Source organism: Schistocerca americana, chromosome 8 (genome assembly GCF_021461395.2).
Source record: "Schistocerca americana isolate TAMUIC-IGC-003095 chromosome 8, iqSchAmer2.1, whole genome shotgun sequence".
In the NCBI taxonomy this organism is placed as follows: Eukaryota; Metazoa; Arthropoda; class Insecta; order Orthoptera; family Acrididae; genus Schistocerca; species Schistocerca americana.
In genome coordinates this window covers 237,721,594-237,737,705 of record NC_060126.1, presented here as the reverse complement: position 1 = coordinate 237,737,705, position 16,112 = coordinate 237,721,594, and the positions used below count along the sequence as shown (strand labels likewise).

General features: G+C 43.9%; 1 protein-coding gene across 1 annotated transcript in view; it reads right to left on the bottom strand.

Moving 5' to 3' along the window:
- LOC124545710 (netrin receptor UNC5C) overlaps positions 1-16,112 on the bottom strand; it is a 227,348-nt gene that overhangs the window by 96,153 nt on the left and 115,083 nt on the right. Inside the window, exon 4 of the mRNA XM_047124654.1 lies at positions 12,734-13,012. Within this exon, the coding sequence (XP_046980610.1) occupies positions 12,734-13,012 (279 nt within the window). The remainder of the gene's footprint in view (positions 1-12,733; positions 13,013-16,112) is intronic.

Sequence of the window (16,112 nt, the reverse complement as noted above, 5' to 3'; positions counted from 1 at the left end):
TATTGCTGACCATCTAGGGGCCGCCTAAGAGGCTGAAAGCGAGTTCGTGACTAAATGAACTATGTTTTGCAGATCACGAAAGTGTTTCTTATTTAATACTGTTGTCGTGTTCTGTGAAGAACCGACATAAAATTCAACTAACGTTTTAAAGAACGAGGATCAAAACAGTTCTTATACCATCAAAATTGAAGCGGCTACTTCTGAGTAGTGTATCACTCTGGACATTCTTTATTTGTTTGTCTACAGTTTCCCTACATCATAACTACCGACCCTGTTAGTAAAAGTAGGTTAGTGACGTCCAAACGAATTTTAATGAGACTGACACTGGCTGACGCCTATGTATTAACAGCATTTGACATGTTATTCTATCCTCTAGTGTAGCATTGTGGAATATACGTTCTTTCAGGGACAGTAGGAACTAATACCATTTATGGCATAAATATACCTATCCAAACTATCAAAAATTTAATTCATACTCACGAAAAGGAGTTATTACATTTACTCTAAACATATAGACATGTGTGAAATGCAGTATAGCAATAACTACCTTTATATCTTTACGAATATTATATTGCTTTTCGATGCTGCTGGTGGAGATGGTGTTTGTTTAAAGGTATGAAAAGCCACAAATTTCTTTCGGGTATGATAAAAGATGACAAGCTGTACATCTGTCGCTGTGTTACAGTAGAAATTAATATTTAACTTCTTTGATTTATGCTGGAATTCAAGGATATGCGTTGATGTACCTTACCCGGATTCGCCAATATCAGAGCTAATAACGAAAAGTGGATTACATTCAAATATGTACCCGCTACAAATGTTTGCTCTGTTCTCGCCTGCGATATTTCCGACCTGAATTCTCCTTCACGCAGCAATTTTTGCTGATGGACTCGTGTCGGGTCAGCAAATAAAACCGCTTGTATCTTATTTTTCGCTAAATAATTATGCAGCAACAGCCGCGCGGTATTAATCCTGCTTCATTGTTTACTAATGGCTGCGCCGGTATGGGCGCTCCGTAGCAGTTAACATGTTTGCTCAGATTTAGCGGCCGTCCAACAGCTTCCAATCAGCGACGTAATGGCTGACAGCTAGTATCTGCCAGAATAATTCACCGACTAAAGTTGTCGAGCAAATATTTACGGCAAATCGTTCAGCATTTCAGCCCCGCTTACAGCAGTCGTTTGGCGTGAAAGCGATTGGCTTCATCGCATTTACATTAACAGACACGTGTGGGTATCATTAAAAAGCGAGCGATGCGCAGACTCATAGTGTTTCATAAAGGATGAAACACGCCGCAGAATTTAACTATCTATGCATGGGAGTCAAATAAAATATACTAAATAAACACGGAAAGTATTACACCATGAAGCGCCAACCCAGTATTTATCAAATGTTGTGTAGACGTCCATAATCAACTATCGGAAAAAAATTAGGGCATCCTTTTAGGAGATTCCAATTCACTCAAAGATTTATTGTTGCAGTAGTGCATAAGCAGTACGTGAAACGATTACAAATGGTTCAAATGGGTCTAAGCACTATGGGACTTAACATCTGAGGGCATCAGTCCCCTAGACTTAGAACTACGAGACAGCGAAGGACTTGGAAGAGCAGTTGAATGGAATGGACAGTGTCTTGAAAGGAGGATATAAGATGAACATCAACAAAATCAAAACGAGGATAATGGAATATAGTCGAATTAACTCGGGTGATGCTGAGGGAATTAGATTAGGAAATGAGACACTGTAGTAAAGGAGTTTTGCTATTCAGGGAGCAAAATAACTGATGATGGTCGAAGTAGGGAGGATATAAAATGTAGACTGGCAATGGCAAGGAAAGCGTTTCTAAAGAAGAGAAATTTGTTAACATCGAGTATAGACTTAAGTGTCAGGAAGTCGTTTCTGAAAGTATTTGTATGGAGTGTTGCCACGTATGGAAGTGAAACATGGACAATAAATAGTTTTGGCAAGAAGAGAATAGAAGCTTTCGAAATGGGGTGCTACAGAAGAATTCTGAAGTTTAGATGGGTAGATCACATAACTAATGAGGAGGTATTGAATAGAATTGAGGAGACGGGGAGTTTATGGCACAACTTGACTAGAAGAAGGGATCTGTTGGTAGGACGTGTTCTGAGGCATCAAGGGATCACCAATTTACTATTGGAGGGTAGCGTGGAGGGTAAAAACCGTAGAGAGAGACCAAGAGATGAACACATTAAGCAGACTCAGAAGTATGTAGGCTGCAGTACGTACTGGGAGATGAAGCAGCTTGCACAGGATAGAGTAGCATGGAGAGCTGCATCAAACCAGTCTCTGGACTGAAGATCACAACAACAACAACAAACCTAACTAACCTAAGGACATCACCCACGTCCATGCCCGAGGCAGGATTCGAACCTGCGACCGTAACAGCAACGCGGTTCCAGACTGAAGCGTCTAGAACCGCTCGGCCACACAGCCGGCGAAACGATCACATTTATAGATCAATAGTCCAAGCGGTTCTGAGATACTAAGCGTCGACCCATGCTGAAATACCCATATTACTACGTGATATAGCCTCCACGGACGGCAATGCAGGCGCTGTCTTTGACATCCAGTTGATAGTGCAGAAGGCGAATATTGTACTGGGATACATTATTCCACATCAGCTGCACCTACCGATGTAGTTCTGCAAGAGTTGTTGATTAACGAGTTGCACGAGTCACGTCTCGTCTCATCATATCAAACAAGTGCTCGACTGGAGACAAGTTTGGAGAGCTTGCTGACCAGGGAAGTCGCTGCAGGCCTTGCAGAGCACGTTGAGTTTCACGGACGCTGTGCGGGCGAGCGTTATCCTGTTGGAACAACACACCACCTTCCTGTTGGAAGAACGGCTCTAACAACATTCTGCACATGCCGAGCGCTTGTTAGCTTCCCATCTAGAAATATTAAAGGTGAACGAGAGTTGTAGCTTATCGCACCTTAGACCATAAGGCCCGAGAAGGGGCCAGCGCGTCTTGGACGAATGAACTCTTCGAGACAAAGAGTTCAGCAGGTCGACATCGTACGCGTAAGCGACCATCACTTGGGTGCAGGCAGAATCCGCTTTCATCGCTGAAGACCACGACGCACCATTCCAAGTGATCCTTTGACAGTACTGCTCGAGCCGTGCACGTCGATGCTGTGGCGTGAGTAAAAGACGGGCTAGGGGTGTGCGTACCCGTTGTCCCAGTGCTAACAGCCGGTTCGCAACAGTTCTTGTTGGAACATTTGGGCTCACAAGCTTTCTTATCTATGCTGTGGTATCTACCCGATCTGCCACTGCTACCCTTCCAATACGATGATCCTGGCGGGCGCCTGTGCTGCTTGGACGTTCAGAGCCTGGTCTACGGGTGTGTAAATGTTCACGTGACCACTGATAACAGCACCGTTGCACAACTGACGCAGCACGTCCAATGTGTGTGGCAGTTCTCCGAAAGGATCATCCCGCCATTCAGAAGGCCACATTTTGACCCCTTTCAAACTCAGTTGGCTGTAGGAAGCACTAGTGCATCTCGGTGGCAGGGTTTCCAGCATACTTCACACGTCTGCACCACACTGAGCCTTCTGGCTGTGAGCATTCCCTCTTAAAGGGTAGATACAGAGGCGCTCTGATAGGTATGCCACTACGCTATTTGTTGGTGGACGACGTTGAAATCATTATAAGAACATATACTATCATCCAGGTGGTACATGCTGTCATCGGATCAAAATCTACGTTGTCTTTCTAGGTGTCCTAAGTTTTCTGTTGAAACTTGCCGGCAGATTAAAACTGTGTGCCGGACCGAGACTCGAGCTCGGGACTTCTGCCTTTGGTGGGGAAGTGCTCTACCGACAGGACTACCCAAGCACGACTCACGATTCGTCTTCACAGCTGTAACTCTGCCCGTACCTCGTCTCCTGTCCTCCAAACTTCACAGAAGCCCTCCTGCGAAACTTGCAGATCTAGCATTCCTTTCTTTCAGGAGTGCAAGTTCTGCAAGGTTCGTAGGAGAGCTTCTGTGAAGTTTGGAAGGCAGGAGACGAGATACTAGCAGAATTACATCTGTGAAGACGGGTCGTGAGTCGGGTAGCTCAGTCGGTGCTGGCACGGTAGCTCAGAGTGTTCGATCAGATGGTTACCTTCTGTCTGTAATAACAAAACTGAGTGAACCGATCAACGATGAAATTGAACAAGGATCATGGAACGTCCGCCCCGAACAAATGCAACCAACAAAATGAGATCAGGAAAAAAGTCGGTAGAGCACTTGCCCACGAAAAGCGAAGGTCCTGAGTTCGAGCCTCGGTCTCACACACAGTTTTAATCTGCCAGGAAGTTTCATATCAGCGCACACTCCGCTGCAGAGTGAAAACTTCATTCTGGAAATTTTCTTCTGGCAGTGTGTAATTTATCTACAATGCCTAAACTTTCTTATTTGTGGATACTTCCATTACTTCTATTTAAGGTTGAATAACAAGTACAATGTCTTTGTTCCACTGATTTTTGTTTATTTCAAACTAGTTTTCGGCTTATCTCGTGAAGATGGCCTAATAAACGGAAATCTAGTAACAAATAAGCAGAAATCAGTACAACAAAAAACAGTGCACTTGTTATTCAAGCTTAATCTTTCATTACAATCGGAAATAAGGTCCATCATCAACATTAGTATGAGGTTTGACTCCCACGGGCACGGATACACTCTTGTGTTCGTCGTGGCATAGGAATGTCATTTTGAGGATTTTTTTGCCGTCTGTGAAACACACGCTGTGTCAATTCATGAAGATTCCTGGCTTGAGGCTGACATGAAATTATACGTTTTCCCAGGCATTTCAGGCATTTTCTGTGGGTGACAAATCAGGGGACTGGGCAAGCCAATAAAGTGTAAAGTTAGGAGAGGGAAAATAAGGCATATGGAGAGTGTAAGATTAATGGAAAATGAGTGATTCTACACTATTCGTGAAGAAACAACGCCTGAGCACTGTAGGCACAACTTGGAGGTGCCAACAGTCTACCACCACCGCGACTAAATGCGGCCACAAACTGATGACCATGTTGATCGGAGATATGGGTAACGTCACCGGCATCGTGTTCAGGGGAGTGTGATAAGACCGCTATTATTCCCTTCATAATTAAGAGCAGCAATCTGTGGCTGTTTACTGGTGACGCTGTGGTGTACGGGATGAAGTCGCCGTTGAGTGACTGTAGGAGAATGCAAGATGACTTAGACAAAATTTCTAGTTGATGTGATGGATGGCAGCTTGCTCTAAATGTAGAAAAGTGTAAGTTAACGCGGACGAGTAGGAGAAACAAAACACTTGTTTTTCCCGCGCTCTGTTTGCATGTGGAACAGGAAAGGAAATGACCGGTATAAGGTGTCCTCCGCCACTAACCGTACGTTGGCTTCCGGAGTGTGTATACAGAAGCAGATACAGTGTTCCAGGTCAGGTTGATGGCGAGATTTACTTGTCAGCAGCACAGTAGAGCCGTGATTCCACGTCTGGCATGTTTACAAGCCCAATACGCAAGTCAGAATGTGCGGAATGTGGAGCCCCTTAGCCAGAGCCGGATTAAGGGAAGGAGGAGGGGGAGGGGGATGGGGTGGCTTGGGGGTGAGGGGGTTCTGGAGCCAGGCCTCCAGGTGATCGGAGGGCCTCCACTCTGATTTTAAGTACTATTTACGTGATCTTAGTCAATCTGAACGTGTTTACAAATAACAAAAAAGGTACGCATTCAAAAACTTGTTCTTTAGAGAACCGCTAAATGGAAATAAAAATCAAAGAAAATGGCTGTTGTATTTTGTAGTTTCTGTAAATTATTCATTGACAGCATGGACCTAGACAACATGCGGACGCCATTTTCAACCTGTGGATTTTCTGAGTGGAAGAAGGGAGAAGAAAAAGTTATGTCTCATGAAAACAGCACTAATCATCACTATAGTTCAGTGGCGTGGCTTCTGCGAAGAACGAGGGACGTATCGACAGTCAACTGCATCATATGAATAAAACAGAGGAACATTATAGACATGAAGTGCTTCGACGCATGGTAGAAGTTGTTAAACGTTGGCTACAAGAAGACTTCCTTTCCGTGGTGATATACGGAATTTTAGGAGCCCCTAATAGTGCTAACTATTTAGGTTCCCTTGGACTAACTGCTCACTCTGACCCATTTTTGAAACGATAGATCCAAGAGCATGGCTCTAAAGGTCGTGGCCATCACTCATACTTCTCCAAGACTATTTGTGAAGATTTCGTCGATCTTATGACAATAAAGGCATTGAGTAAAAGAGTTGATGAAATTCAAAGAGCAAAACAATAGGGACGAACTGCAAGTCCAACGGTAGGCACGGCATGCAGGAGTCAACTAGCCATTGTAGTAAGGTATTGTGTTTTGTTACCATACACAGTCGTACGGGAAAAGTCTTAGGAAGATTATCCTAGATCTCTTTGGAAAATACAATATTACTGTAGAAGACTGTCGTTGCGAGTAATATGAGTGGGGAATATTCAGGTTTATTTGCAAAGATAAAGGAATTGAATTCATTAGCATTTTATGTGGCCTGTGTTGCGCACTCGTTGAACCTCCTGGTCCAAAACAGCGCAGGGGAATCTTTAGAATCGGTTATTTTTTTTTTTTTTTTTAAGTTTTGTAACGACTATATGAGAGCTTCTACTAATCGTTGGCACATTCTTGTGAAGAATAATGGGCGACATTGTCCAATAGTAGAGGGACGTGCCGCGATGAAGCAATATCAGCTGTTGACAGAATTACAACGGCGTTTAAGCGTCACTTGAAGATTTTGTCGAGAACAAATAAGAAAAGGCAGCGACACGAAATGAGGCAGAATCGTTTCGGAAAAGACTTAAAACCCTGGAGACAGCAACATTGGTTGTGTTCTTGGCTGGCGCGTTGTCTCGAATGGACAAAAGTAACAAATATTTGCAAAAGCCTGGAGTGGACTTAATTGGCAGGTATCAAGCATTCCGATCATTGATTCCGTTTTTCAGCCGTATTATCGAAAAGATGATGAATATGAAAACCAAGCTAGGAGCTTAAGTAAGAATGTGTGTCCAGAATACAGCGATAAAACGAAATGCAAATAAGAAGAGTCCCTGATGCAGAAAAATCGGAAGAACTGTGTAGACGTGATAAATTTCGTGTGGCACTTATTGCAGTTGTTGATAAACTACAAGCAGAACTAAAACAGTGAGAAGAAAAGTATTGCGAAGTAATCGCAAGCTATATGGCACAGCAAGAAGCTAAAGAATTCTTTACAGAAATGTCAAAACTTTGTGAGAACTACCGAGGTGATCTTGATGAAGAAAGTTTTCGTTGTGAAATTCTTCGTTCTAGTAAATATTTGAAGTGTTCTCTCAAAGAAATGCTGCTAAACATTTCACCAGTCGAATTATATGAATTAATGGTTGAAAATGTTCTTGGTGACGTTTTCCCAAATGTGATGATTGCGTACCGAATTTTTCTCTCAATACTAACTGCAAATTATGAAGATGAGGATTCTCCAAACTACCCCTTATCAAGATCACATTGCGTGGTATAAGAAGAAGGTATTTCCGCTCTCGCCTTGTTATCAGCTGAACATGAGGTGACCAGTTTTCTTGACTTCCAGGATGTGGTAGAAGATTTCGCTAGGACACAAGCGAGGAAAAGAAATTTTTGAGATACTCATTTTTTATTTATTGCATTTATATGGTAGGGTAGCTGTGTGTGTGTTTTATTTAATGCAATAGAAAAGTTCTATTAAACAAAATATCATCCACTGCACCTCATGGTTGATGTCTTACAAGTACATGTATTCTCTTACCTTTCCTACTATACTGTCACAGAACTGTGTTGGGCCTACATGAAGTAAACAAGGGTCACGCATCGTTTCTAGCTCCGGGCCACCACTGGAGTTAACCTAGCCTTGACTATATCCGGTCTTATTTGCTTGATTACGTACCCATATGTAAATGCAATACTAGAGTGTCACTTCTTGCGCCTGTCCACAATAAATATGGGGTATTGGAGGTTTTCTAACCTACCTATTCTCGTTCATTTTAACTGAGAACGAAGTCAAGACATTTAGTATGTTATTCTTACATTACCGCTGCTAGTAACTTCTAGCTTTGATTACAAAATTTACTTGTCCAAAGTATTCAAATATAATTTCCCCAAAATCCTAAAGAAAAAGGTGTTATTAGCACAAAACGTTAAAAATTTAACCAAATCCCAAGATTAACATTCCAGTATCGAGCAAAATAAAAACACTCACCAGACGATACAGAGCGTCCTTATCATCTGATTAGTTGCTGTGATCTTTATTAGGTCCCTGCTGTTCGTCGCATGAAAACTAGGTCAAGTCCATGACGATGGAGGAGAAAGCATCGAATATGCGCCTTGGACAAGCTAAGCGCGTGTGGCTGTTTGCATAGACGTTGCTTGCTTTGTATTTGTAAATGACCCCATTCGTAGGCCGACGGGTTGAGAGGACACTTCGGTATGTGAGTTTGGTTTGCTGTATCTGTTGGCATGTGAATGCGGTCGGCTTGCCGTAGGCTCTCACGTCTGGAATACGCTTAGTTAACATGCAGACTCCCACCTGTTGTACTGACGGGAGAGATGGTGCAGTATTGAGGATACTGGAGAAGAATTCAGGTAGGGCATTTTCAAGAATGACTTTGCGTATTGTATCGGAGACGCGCATTTCATTGAGCACGGCATGATTTCCATGCTGCAAGCCGAGAGCAAGTCGCGAGAACAACAGAAAATGTGTATCTTGAAAAATGTGTTTATTTGTTTTTTTTTTTTTTTTGCCTCTGTTCTTTCTTGTCACACCTATAAAATAGCTATGCCACTCAGATCGACTCAACAGTAACTACTGTTTTCAAGGGAAAAAATCTCAGTCGCCTTTAAAAAAAGAAAAAAGTTTATTATTGCTTCACCAGCGATACTGAGGTAGCAGAAACAACCGGACCATTCCCTTATAAGCCCCTTGTAACCATTCACGTTGGTGAAAACAGATTACCAACATCTTTAACTTGGCAAAAGAATTAAATGCTTCAACCTGTTACACTCAAAATACAGACTGCCCCCTGCTCCACATACGTTTTGGTTTTATGCCTTTTTTTATTTGTGCTCATGATACCTAAGTGGTTTCTAATTATTTCGCGTTTTCTTGAATTATCTGAATGGCGTTAGTGACAACGGTAGCAAAAACTTCTAATAGAAATCCGATAACGCACCGTGCCACAGGGTCTCTGAGCTTCAAGATTATAAGGCGTCTGCCTTGCGAAATATTCAGCCCCCTTCATTTTTTTTTGTTATGATCATCCCCAGTACGATCTCTGGAAGCCATAAGTTGAGATGGGCATTACTTGTCATCAGTCCATCTGTACTTGCTGGCGACGACAAACGGCACTGTATAATGTACTCCTACATTCTGCCAATATTAAAAGATCTTGATCAGCTCATTCGGGTGGATTAACGGTGTTTAACCAACATTTGGTTGTTGCGTATCTTATTGTGCTTGATGTATTGCAATCCAAACAAATGTCTTTGTTATGCTTTTCCTTAATTCCAGACTAATTTCCTTGATGGCAGGTAAGTTGTAAGTTCTTTTAAAATCAGCTTTGGCCTGTTTTATTCTGCCCATAGTTTCTTAAGAGCTGCTACCGTACATTGTGATCCTGCTTGTCAATTACATGAATTCCTAATATTTGTCACGTGTGTGGTCCTATACGAGTGCGTAGCGTGTACAATAGGAGAACGGAGAGAAGCCAGCTAGAAGCCGTGGAGATTTGGTCCTACAGCATGTTGAAGATCAGTTCGAGAGGTACAGTTAGTGATGGGGAGGTACAGAGAAGAACAAAGAAAACCATCTCTCTCTAGAGTCGCATCCAAAAAAGAACAGCCACGCTGGAAAGACACGTTTTAAGACACATTGTTGGGACAGGCGGTCCGATGGTCCGGGCCACTTGTGGCCTGAAGACGGAGTGCTTCTCTGCGACTCAGCGTCTCCGATATATGGTGAGTAGCAACTAATATTGTTGAAATGAAGAGAAGGGCAGACAGAGCAGTGGAGTGGCGTACTGTTGCAAACCCATCGCAGGGTTGAACACAAGCCCATAAGAAGAAGGATGACTTTTGAAATGGAGATGGTCTATAACACGTCCATTGTATACTATCTGATAAAAAGTATCTGGACACCAATTATTGGCCATTAACATGGCGTGTGTGCAGACTTTGCCTTTATGACGCCTTGAAGTCCGCTGGGAACATTTAAGTGAGGTGTCTGAACGTTTGTGGAGGAAGAGCAGTCTATACTTCCTCAAGAGTCCAATCAGAGAAGGTAGTGATGTTGGAAGCCATCGAAGACTGATGGCCCACCTGAAGATGACTGGCATGTGTCCAGTTGAAATACCGTGGAGCGAAGTTTACGAGGACCGGCTGCAATTCCGAAATCTCTTCTTAGAAGGTGTTGCAATTTGGGAACAACATAAAAATTCGACTAAATAAAAACAAAAACAAAAAATGTCTCTGCAGGCCATGCGGTCTACTCGAGTGAAGCAGCGGGCGTTAACCCAGTTAATAATAAGACCTAGTAAATCATAACTTACATTTATGAGGTGACGAACTCCTGCTATAAAATACTCTTCGTAGTGACATGGAGAAAGAAACTGAGTGCTTATTGTGAGGTCATGGGGCAAGTATGTTAGCGGCAAGAAACAATCAATGCCTTCTCTGTGCGATAACAATGGAGATACTATCGAATACAGTGCTGCCAAAGCAGATTTACTAAACACAGCCTTCCGTAATGCCCTGACAAAAGAAGACGAAGTAAATATTCCAGAACTCGAATCGAGAACAGCTGCCAACATGAGTAACGTAGAAGTAAATATCCTCGGAGTAGTGAAGCAAGTCAAATCACTTAATAAAAACAAGTCTTCTGGTCCAGACTGTGTACCAATTAGGTTCCTTTCGGAGTATGCTGATGCAGTATCTCCATACTCAACAATCATATACAATCTTTCGCTCGACGAAAGATCCGTACCCAAAGACTGGAAAGTTGCACAGGTCACACCAACATTCAAGAAAGGTAGTAGGAGTAATCCACTAAATTACAGGCCCATATCATTAACGTCGATATGCAACAGGATTTTAGAACATATATTGTGTTCGAACATTATGAATTGCCTCGAAGGAAATTGTCTATTGACACGCAGACAACATGGGTTTAGAATACATCGTTCCTGTGAAACACCATTAGCTCTGAAGTGTTGAGTGCTTTTGACAAGGGATTTCAGATCGATTCCGTATTCCTGGATTTCCGGAAGGCTTTTGACACTGTAACACACAAGCGGCTCGTAGTAAAATTGCGTTTTCATGGAATATCGTCTCAGTTATGTGACTGGATTTGCGATTTCCTGTCAGAGAGGAGACAGTTCGTAGTAACTGAGGGAAAGTCATGGAGTAAAACAGAAGTGATTTCTGTCGTTCCCCAAGGTAGTGTTATACGCCCTTTGCTGTTACTTATCTATATAAATGATTTGGGAGACAATCCTCCTCCGAATGCGAAAATATTTTGTTGACGTCGTACGATCACGACGAGCAGCCGTATAAATGAGCAGCCGTACACTTCTCTACATCTACGTCCACACGGATACTCTGCAAATCACATTTAAGTGCCTGGCAGAGGGTTCATCTAACCACCTTCACAATTCTCTATTATTCCAGTCACGTATAGCGCGCGGAAAGAATGAACACCTATATCTTTCCGTACGAGCTCTGATTTCCCTTATTTTATCGTCGTGATCGTACGACGTCAACAAAATATTTTCGCATTCGGAGGAGAAAAAAATGAGCAGCCGTATAAATGATTTGGGAGACAATCTGAGCAGCCGTCTTCGGTTGTTTGCAGATGACGCTGTCGTTTATCGACTAATAAAGTCATCAGAAGATCAAAACAAACTGCAAAACGATTTTTGAAAAAAATATCTGAATGGTGCGAAAAGTGGCAGTTGTCCCTAAATAACGAAAAGTGTGAGGTCATCCATATGAGTGCTAAAAGAGACTCGTTAAACTTCGGTTACACGATAAACCAGTCTAATCTAAAAGCCGTAAATTCAAATAAATACGTAGGTATTACAATTACAAACAAATTATAAAGAACACATTGAAAATGTTGCGGGGAAGGCTAACCAAAAGGTGTGTTTTATTGGCAGGACACTTAGAAAAAGTAACAGATCTACTAAGGAGACTGCCTACACTACGCTTGTCCGTCCTCTTTTAGAATACTGCTGCGCGGTGTGGGATCCTTACCAGCTAGGACTGACGGAGTACATCGAAAAAGTTCAAAGAAAGACAGCACGTTTTGTATTATCGCGAAATATGGGATAGAGTGTCACAGAAATGATACGGGATTTGGGCTGGAAATCATTAAAAGAAAGGCGTTTTTCGTTGCGACGGAATCTTCTCACTTATCTATATAAATGATTTGGGAGACAATCCTCCTCCGAATGCGAAAATATTTTGTTGACGTCGTACGATCACGACGATAAAATAAGGGAAATCAGAGCTCGTACGGAAAGATATAGGTGTTCATTCTTTCCGCGCGCTATACGTGACTGGAATAATAGAGAATTGTGAAGGTGGTTAGATGAACCCTCTGCCAGGCACTTAAATGTGATTTGCAGAGTATCCATGTAGACGTAGATGTAGAGAAGTGTAGCTGTAGGGTACTGACCGTAGACGGTGAGCAGCGCGGGCTCGCTGAGCCGGCGCGCGGCGACGTTCTCGGCGACGCAGGTGTAGTTGGCGGTGTCCTGGAGGCGCGCCTGCCCCAGCAGCAGGTGGCCCTCGCTGGAGACGATGACGTTGCTGTCGGGCTCCAGCGGCGCGCCGTTGCGCAGCCAGTAGACGCGCGGCTGCGGCACGCCGGCCGGCGGCAGGCAGCGCAGCTCGGCGCCCGCGCCCAGCCGCACCGCGCGCCCGTACGGCGACGTCTCGAACTGCTTGCGCAGGTCTGCCGGCACAGAACACACGCCATTCCCTCAGTCGCTAATCTCAACACTAGCACATGTACACAATACACGCTATCGTCATAGTGGAGAGGGCAAAAATTTCGGAAGTACCAACGTACTCGCCTCTGTTTCCTACTTCCACTTACACAAATGCTGGGCTATTCCCGACCTCCTCCTCATACCCTCTCTCCATTTCTGCCTCTTCTTTTATTTTCCTTTATTGCATTTCGATTCCCCCCTCCCCCCAGATTACGGGGGGGGGGGGGGCGGCAGCAGCGTAATATGCTGCCTACAGAAAGTTAAAAAAACATAATAATAATACAAACAAACAACAAAAAAGGCGATAAAACGGTGACATTATAGAAACAACTGTAAAATGGCGGAAAGTTGTGGAATTTAAAATGTAAAAACACTGCGTTGACGATGCGGATGAAGACACACAGTAAGTGTAAAACAAGCTGACAGTCTGGTTTCTGTTCGTACGAGATAAAAAACACAACTAGTGACTGTTTGCAACACTGACAGGGGATGCACAACATTGAACACTCACTTAAAACATCACGATACAGGTGACACAGTGGCAGATGGGGGGAGGGGGGGGGGGGAGGACCCGGACCAATGAAGGGGAAAAGGGGGGAGAAGAGAGGAAAAGAAAAAAAGGGGGAGCCGATCGAGGGAGGGGAGATAGAAAAGGGGGGGCTGGGTGGACGCGAGAAGGAGTGGGAAAGGCAGTGGACGGGAGAGAGAACAGAACTCGGGGGAGAGGAGGGAGGCAAAGAGAGGGTAGGTGGGGAAAAAACAGGATGGATGGGAGGGGAAAGAGGAAGCCCAGGAAAAGGACAGAGGAAGGGAGGGGGAGGTGAGGATCAGAGTTGATAGGAGGGATAAATGGAGGGAGAGAGGGCATCATCTGGGAGGGGGAGACAACAGAAGCCACCTTGGTAAAGGAGATGAAAGGTGTAGGGGTGAAGGGTAGGGAGGACACAACAGTGAAGGCGCGACAGAGGGAGGGGTTGGAGAGGAGAGGAGCAACCAGGGGAAGAGGGGGATCAAGGTGGCGAGAGGTGTAGAGGACGCGGATATGTCCGAGGAAAGGGAGCAGATGGGGGAAAGGAATCAGGTCGTAGAGGATCCGCGTGGGGAATAGGAGGTGTACACGGAAGGCGAGGCTGAGTGCATGGCGTTCTAGGATCTGGGGGGAGTTATCCATTTCTGCCTCAGATAATACGATGCATCAGCAGTTAAAATACCATTATACGCAGAGGCGTCCACGAGGGGGTAAAAGGGAGCACGTGCTATAACGTTAAGCCGTCGACACATGCTCCGTTGAGCGTGCCGAGTTTCTGACATCACAGCGTGGGAAAAACACGTTGGGGAGTCTTTCCCTACGTGTAGGGCAATATCTGGCATATCAGGTATTCTGAACGTACTTCTGAACATTGACCAATGAGATGGGAGAACGCCACCTACGTCACATGTGCGCCATCTACCTTCAGTACAGAATTGAGAGACGCCATATTAGCTTTCAGTTCAAGCCCATATGTATAAAAATTGCTCTGAGTACTTTGGGACTTTGCTTCTGAGGTCATCAGTCCCCTAGAACTTAGAACTACTTAAACCTAACTAACCTAAGGACATAACACAGATCCATGCCCGAGGCAGGATTCTAACCTGCGACCGTAGCGGTCGCGCGGTTCCAGACTGTAGCGCTCAGAACCGCTCGGCCAATCCGGCCGGCCCCGTATGTATATATGCCGTTTCTGAGCACCAGCAAATTCAGGATCTCTCGGAAACCTGTCGTTAATTGTTTGATTCGTTGTGATAAAATAACGGGAAACGTCGTATTCGTGGTAAAAGAATTAATCTAACTCCCGTATTACGAGAGTGTCCCATCTGAAGGCAACGGCATTTGGATGATCCAATGGTACAATTTCCTATATTAAAATTTCAGTTCGAAATGCAGCTATCTGCTGCCACGGTAGCTCATCGTGTTCGGCCAGAGAGCTAGCTGTTCCCTGCAATAAAAATACTGAGTGAAAGGGTCAGCACTGAACTTCATCTGATGTCACGTGACGTCCGCAACGACCAAATACAACGAACATAATGGAAAAAAAAGCGCAATGACTAACATCACAGATTCGTAGCGAAAGGTATAATGTGTTGGTGGTTTACGTTGTGATGCATCCAAATATTTTCTTTCCAGTCTTTGTGTTTTTGATAGATTCGGACACTTTCATATTAGATTAAAAGTATATACTGTAATATTCAATGTTATGTAAATATAAGTGCACTCTCTTTGGGCAGCGAGCTGGTTCTATTGGTTTGATCTCCAGGACACCATGCACTACTTACAGTAAGATATTTCGCCCTTTTTTAAGTTTTGTAATTCACATGTAAAGTTTCTGCTACTGAATAGGAATAGCGATCAAGTGAAAATGTTGAAATAATTTTAGTCTTATGTGAAGAACTATTGTAAATTTATATCGGATTATCCGTAATGGAACTTTTACAGTATAAACCGATGTCCCTATTGACTGGACAGGGTACTCCCTTTTTTACCTTAAAACATGTCCATGTATGTATACTATATACAGAACAACGTGGCTTGCATATGGACAAGGAAGGAGTTGTGCATTTTAATAGAGCTAACGCAGGCATTTTAAGCCCGTCAATTTCATAAACAGTGTGATTTGCGAGCCAGATGCAGCCAACAACCGGCGCTGCAGCGCGTTGCGATCTTATGCACAAGTCGCTTCGTTTCTGAGCGTTCAGCAGCACGTTGCACAAGGCACGCTCGATGTGGACTTTCAAAAGTACGATCCGTGTGCGACGACTTTACAACATCGGTGGCTGCTGACGGATGACAGCGTAGAGAGTATACATCTACATACATACTCCGCAATCCACCGTACGGTGCGTGGCGGAGGGTACCTCGTACCACAATTAGCATATTCTCTCCCTGTTCCACTCCCAAACAGAACGAGGGAAAAACGACTGCCTATATGCCTCTGTACGAGCCCTAATCTCTCTTATCTTATTTTTGTGGTCTTTCCGCGAAATGTAAGTTGGCGGCAGTAAAATTGTACTGTAGTCAGCCTCAAA